The following is a 6,661-nucleotide window of genomic DNA, read 5'->3' on the forward strand; positions in this document are numbered from 1 at the left end:
CTTGCCCAGTCTGCCTAATCTCACATACTGTCACGCCCTAACATACAGCCCACCACCAGCCTCACCAAACACCCACCTCTTCTCTGAACCTCACGTGCCCAGATTCACAGCCCACCTCTGCCTGCACGCCCATTCTCCTTTTCATGTCTGGGAGACCCCAACTCCGCCGTCAAGACCGAAGACTTCTCCAGTTCGCCCTGTGGTCTCCTTGCCCTCTCTGCCCACTCACCTCCAACAGTACTGTGCAGACCTCTGTTTAAGCACACTTCGTGCTGTCTTGTTCCTAGCTGTTTATCCATCTGTCTCCCTGGGCGACCATGGACTGTTTGAGAGCAAGGACCAATAGTCTATCACTCACCTTCCAGGGCGACCATGAAAGAGATGCACTGCAAATACTTGGAGAACAAATCACAAATAGTTGGCTACTAACAAACACACACACACACACACACACACACACACGCGCGCGCGCGCACACGTTCCTGTCCTCTCCTTAGATCCTTTCTGGATCCTGGCTTTTAAAACCAAATGCAGGCCCTGGCCGGTTGGCTCAGCAGTAGAGCGTCGGCCTGGCGTGCGGGGGACCCGGGTTCGATTCCCGGCCAGGGCACATAGGAGAAGTGCCCATTTGCTTCTCCACACCCCCCCCCTCCTTCCTCTCTGTCTCTCTCTCTTCCCCTCCCGCAGCCAAGGCTCCATTGGAGCAAAGATGGCCCGGGCGCTGGGGATGGCTCCTTGGCTTCTGCCCCAGGTGCTAGAGTGGCTCTGGTCGCGGCAGAGCGATGCCCCGGAGGGGCAGAGCATCGCCCCCTGGTGGGCAGAGCATCGCCCCTGGTGGGTGTGCCGGGTGGATCCCGGTCAGGCGCATGCGGGAGTCTGTCTGACTGTCTCTCCCCGTTTCCAGCTTCAGAAAAATACAAAAAAAAAACAAAAAAAAACCAATGCAATTGTAGCTCCACATGTCTTCAAGGATGAACTCTGTGTCACTGAATTGATTGTCTAAAATAATGGGGTTTTTTAAAATAAAGACGTTTTATATCATGTTGTTTTAATGTTTTCTTAACATGAATCTCCACATGCCATATACCAATGCCTATGATTTAACAACACAAATCTTTTTCAGCAGGTAAATTTGTTTTTATTCTGATACAAACCCCTCAATCCTGGGAACCCTAAAGCACTTAGTAGGGAAGTGGGAGACTTGCTGGGGGCCTCAGGCACAGAAGCAGCTGTTGCTTCTGGACTGTCTGTTTCTCACGGCCCCTTGGAGACACCTGTCCACAGGAATGGGATGAATACATGGAGCACAGGGGAAAGTCGGTTACATAAGTATGGCTTTCAACATTTTGCAATTTAAAAGATAAGCTATCTATTATATTTCTCCATCTGGACACTTGAATAACCATGCTGAATCTTTCACTGTATTTTTAGTTTTCCTTCTCCAAGATCTCACAATAAGTTAAGGAGGCAGTTAGAACAAACATCCTTGTCACCATCTTACTATGAAGTACAGGAAAATGAAGTGATTTTTTGTTCCCCAAGCTCTCATAGGATAGCATGCTGAGTGAGGTCATAGTTTTGAGAAACTAAAATGCCGCCGTCAAATCTCAGCTCTGCCTCTACTGGCTATGTGACCTTGAACAAGTTATTTAAGGTCCCTGTGTATCGGTTTCCTTGTCTGTTAGCGGAGCTAATAGTAATACCCATCTCATGGGATTCAGGAAATATAAATGGGTTACTCTATGGTAATCATTAATTTCCTTATTTAATTACTTGAAAAGAAGCCTCCTCGCCAGGGTAATGACACTGTTTTCTCAAAGAGCATGGAAAGCTGTAAAGTGTCCGGAGCATTTCAATAATGAAATAACCCTCTTGGGATTCAACATCAGCCAGTGCAGCATTTCCAAGTAGGTTTAACAGGATAAAACATTTCATGAGATACTCCAAAGAATAAGTGTTTGGAAAACACAGCACAATGCACCCTTCTCTTAGGGAGTCCCTACTGAATGTTTGCGTGTTGCAGGCACTGAAGAAAGCACGAGTTTTAATTTGGTCAGCACAGGGTTTGTCACACTTGTTTGACCGTTTAACATCCATTTCCCCTGAAGACCTACTTTGGACACTACAGGTGTCCTACAGATAACACCCACCCAGTAGCATATTGTGGTAGAACTGGGCGGCGGGGGGGGGGGGGGGGGGGGGGGAGAGCGGGGGGGGGGGGGCAGCAAGTGTCATGAGTGAACCAAACAAGATCCTTTGGGGTTCTTGTCTTTCAAAAGAAGACAGTAACATTTCAGTTCTGTACAATATGAGTTCTGGTCACAGTTGCTGCCTGGTGAGTCTATGATACATTTTCAGAAAAAATAAAAGGGACATTGTATGGCACACTTTTGGTGTTTTTCCAGACAGGGAAACAGCAGAGAGAGTGGGTGCCCTGCTCCTGTGTGCTCACAGTGCCCTCCTTCAGAAATGCCCCTCCTGCTCCTCTGTGCACACCCAGACACGTGGAGACCCGTCACGGCGCAGCTCCAAGGCCAGCTCCCTCATCAGACCTGCCTTGCTTCTCCTGACTGGCCCTCTGGAAGCTCACGCACTGTGTCACTTGGCCCTCGGTATAATCATAGTTTGTGTTCTGAAATCTCACTAGACTTTTAACTTCCTTCGAGGTAGGAGCTGCTTCTTCCTTACTTTTCCATTTTCTGCACTACCTACCACAGGTGAGTAATACATAGGAGAGTTCACTAAATGGTTGAATGGTATGGAATGAATGAACCACTGGATAACCAGTGGGTAAAAGAAATGAATGAGCTTCCTCTACCCTGCAGAAAGAGAGTAAGCTATCAGCATCTGATGCCACTACCTGGAAACAAATGGTCATCTTGAAGTAGTCAATGATGCTCCTACTTAGAGCCCTGGGCACGAGTTCTTTCCCTGCCTCACTGTACACAGTCAGTATATGTCTTCACAGAAGCAGCTTAGCTCTACCTTAATCCAGACTTGAACCAACATTACCTCTGTCCTACACAGAGAGCCTCGATTAACAAGAAGATTTTCCATATTATAGATGTGTAGCTAGGGTCTTAGTCTATCTAGACTGCTCTAGCTCAAACCACAGACGGGCTGACTCATAAACAACAGAAATTTATTTCTTACAGTCCTGCAGGTTGGAAGTCGAGATCAGGGAGCCAGCACGGGTGGGTCAAGGCCCTCTTATGGATCGCAGACTTTTTGTTGTGTCCTCCTGTGGCAGAAGGGGTTGGGAGCTCCAAAGGGTCTGTTTTACAGGAGCCTTAATCCCACGACCTGAGCAACTTCTAAAGGCCCTAGCTCCTAATAACATCACACTGGGCATTAGGATTTCGATATATGAATGTGGGAAGGACAAACATATTCAGATTGGGATAGATAGAAGGAGAGAATATGAGATGTGTGAGGGTCTGTGTGTGTGTTAGAGAGAATGAGAGAAGGGGACAGAGAATGGAAAGGACAATGAGCAGGCATGGAGCAAACAACTTAGGGGAGGACTAATACAGAGACAGAGATGGAGATGGAGACAGGTTAGCTCTGGTATTAAGTTAAGAAAAGAGAAACTACCAAAACTTTAAAATCCAGTGCTTTCCCCATTACTTTTCTCTGGAAGAGAATTTAGGATAAAAGACAGATAATTCAAAAAGACACAAACTCAGCATTTACACCATGGGAATCAAGATACGGTGCTTGGAATGTTCCTGCTTTGAACTGTATTTTATTTGTGGCCCTGCCCCTCCCCAGATGTGCAGTGTTTGGGCCTGCTGAGAACCTGAGAATGACATCTGGAGAGAAGTCCAAAGTAGGACACGGACTTTACATGTGATGTTCAGACAGTAACAATGACATTCACTGCTATACCTTCCTTTAAAAGTCACAACAAGGCCCTGGCTGGTAGAGCATTGGCCTGGCGTGTGGATGTCCTGGGTTCGATTCCTGGTCAAGGCACACAGGAGAAGCATCCATCTGCTTCTCTACCCCTACCCCTCTCACTTCTCTCTCTCCCTCTATCTCTGTCTGTCTCTTTTCCTCCCCTCCTGCAGCCATGGCTCAATTGGAGTGAGTTGGCCCTGGGCTCTGAGGATGGCTCCAATGGCCTCTGCTTCAGGTGCTAAAAAAAAAAAGAAAGAAAGAAAAGAAAAGACTAGCTGCAATGGAGCAATGCCCCAGATGAGCAGAGCATCGCCCCCTAGTAGGCTTGCTGGGTGGATCCCTGTAGCATCACATGCGGGAGTCTGTCTCTGCCTCCCCTCCTTTCACTAAAAACAAAACAAAACAAAACAAGCCTGACCAGGTGGTGGCGCAGTGGATAGAGCACCAGACTGGGAAGCGGAGGACCCAGGTTCAAGACTTCGAGGTTGCCAGCTTGAGTACAGGCTCATCTGGTTTGAGCAAAGCTTACCAGCTTGAGCACAAGGTTGCTGGCTCGATCAAGGGGTCACTTGCTCTGCTGTAGCCGCCCGGTCAAGGCACATATGAGAAATCAATCAATGAACAACTAAGGAACCACAACGAAGAATTGATATTTCTCATCTCTCTCCCTTCCTGTCTGTCTGTCCCTGTCTGTCCCTCTCTCTGACTCTCTCTGTCTCTGCCCCCCCCCCCACACACACACACAAAATGAAAGTCACAACCTATTTTCACTTAATGTACATTTTGGTCCTTGTAACTGCCCTAGAATTTAGGTTTTATGGGTATTTTAATCCCCATTTTAGGGTTGAGGAATCTGACACTCAGAAAAGAAAAATGAAATTTCAAAAATACCACAACCAGGAAGAAGTAACAGTATAAAACCAACGATCTCTTAACCCCTGTGTCCTCCTTTTTCAGAGAACATGCCCATTTGCTTCCACCCAGCAATGTTGTAAAGGGACACCCTGGGTGTTCGTCGTGTCTAGGACAACAGGAGCTTCCTTATTGCTCTATTTTTTTTTATTTTTATTTTTTGTATTTTTCCGAAGCTGGAAACGGGGAGAGACAGTCAGACAGACTCCCGCATGCGCCCGACCGGGATCCACCCGGCACACCCACCAGGGGGTGACGCTCTGCCCACCAGGGGGCAATGTTCTGCCCCTCCGGGGTGTCGCTCTGCTGCGACCAGAGCCACTCTAGCGCCTGGGGCAGAGGCCAAGGAGCCATCCCCAGTGCCTGGGCCATCTTTGCTCCAATGGAGCCTCGGCTGCGGGAGGGGAAGAGAGAGACAGAAAGGAAGGAGAGGGGGAGGGGTGGAGAAACAGATGGGCGCTTCTCCTGTGTTCCCTGGCCAGGAATCGAACCCGGGACCCCTTGCACGCCAGGCCGACGCTCTACCACTGAGCCAACTGGCCAGGGGGCCAGGGCTCATTGCTCTCTTTAAAGCATTCTTAAGCTCTCTGTTCCTCAAGCTGTAGATCAAGGGGTTCAGCACAGGCGTGATGAGTGTGTAAACTACAGCTGCTACCTGGCCCCTCCGTGGGGAGTAGCTGGAGCTGGGGCACAGGTAGACGGGGCTGCCACAGCCATACTGCAGCAGGACCACAGTCAGGTGGGAGGAGCAGGTGGAAAAAGCCCTGTGTCTCCCTTCTGAAAAGCTGGTCTTCAGAATGGCGGCCACTATGAAGCCGTAGGAGAGAGTGATGAGCAGGAAGGGGACAGTGAGGATGGTAACGCTGACCACAAACAGAGCGGCCTCGTGGACCCCGGCATCCACACAGGCCAGTCTCAGGACAGGGAGGACATCACAATAGAACAGGCTGATTTCTTTGCTGCAGAAAGGGAGCTGGAAGATGAGCACAGTCAACTGCGTGGCCAAGATGAAGCCCAGCACCAGAGACCCCAGCACCAGCTGGACACACAACTGCCAGCTCATCATGAGGGTATAACATAAAGGGTGACAGATGGCCACAAATCGGTCATAGGCCATGACGGCCAACAGGACGCAGTCTGTGCTACCCAGGAAGATGAAGAAGAACATCTGGACGCCACAGCCAGGCAGGGAGACGAGGGTTCTCTCTGGGGACAGGATGCTGGCCAGAGTCAGAGGGGCCATGGTGGAAGAGTAGCGGATCTCCAGAGCTGCCAAGTTAGCCAGGAAGAAGTACATGGGGGTGTGGAGAGAATGGCTGACCCAGATGATTAGAGAAATGGAGACATTGCCACTGATGCTGATCAGATACATAATCAGGAAGGTCACAAAAATCAGCATCTGCACCTCCAGGAGTTTGGAGAAGGGACGGAAGTGGAAGTGAATCACCCCAGTTTGGTTTGCATCCTCCATGTAGACCATGCATTGGACCTGATAATGACACAGGCACTGCCCCCAGAAGATAAATAAATGTCAGGACACAGAGCTCCTCCTGGGTGACCCATTCAACTCCTGGCCTTGCCCTTCCTTGATCTCAACTCCAACCATCTTTACCTCCAACCTAAATTCAGCAACTCACAAAGAATTTTTGTTCTTGTTGCTGTAATAATCCAGAAGTAGTTCACCACTGAAATATTTTTTAATTGTGTTAAAATATACATTCCATAATATTTATAATTTTAGCCATGTGGAAGTACACAGTTCAGTGATATTAAATACATTCACTATCTTGTGTAACTATCACCTCTATCTATACCCAAAACTCTTTTTATTATCCCCAACAAAAAATGC

The 6,661-nt window shown here is 48.6% G+C and overlaps 1 protein-coding gene across 1 annotated transcript; it reads right to left on the reverse strand.

The window, feature by feature from the left end:
* Nucleotides 1–2,643: 2,643 nt before the first annotated feature.
* Nucleotides 2,644–6,283, reverse strand: LOC136387904 (olfactory receptor 10V1-like). Its single transcript, XM_066360015.1, has 2 exons — nucleotides 5,338–6,283; nucleotides 2,644–2,708 (listed from the first exon to the last, which is right to left on the reverse strand). The coding sequence occupies exons 1-2, from the start codon at nucleotides 6,281–6,283 to the stop codon at nucleotides 2,644–2,646; spliced, it is 1,011 nt and encodes a 336-aa protein (XP_066216112.1).
* Between the last annotated feature and the right edge of the window lie 378 nt (nucleotides 6,284–6,661).

This window comes from Saccopteryx leptura, chromosome 1 (assembly GCF_036850995.1).
Source record: "Saccopteryx leptura isolate mSacLep1 chromosome 1, mSacLep1_pri_phased_curated, whole genome shotgun sequence".
In the NCBI taxonomy this organism is placed as follows: domain Eukaryota; kingdom Metazoa; phylum Chordata; class Mammalia; order Chiroptera; family Emballonuridae; genus Saccopteryx; species Saccopteryx leptura.

Coding starts and splice junctions, on each gene's coding strand:
- LOC136387904 (XM_066360015.1), bottom strand. CDS start 6,283: ATGGAGGATGCAAACCAAACTGGGGTGATTCACTTCCACTTCCGTCCC. Junction 2,709..5,337: donor CCTGGCCAGTTGGCTCAGTG/GTAGAGCGTCGG, acceptor CACCTGTGGTAG/GTAGTGCAGAAAATGGAAAA.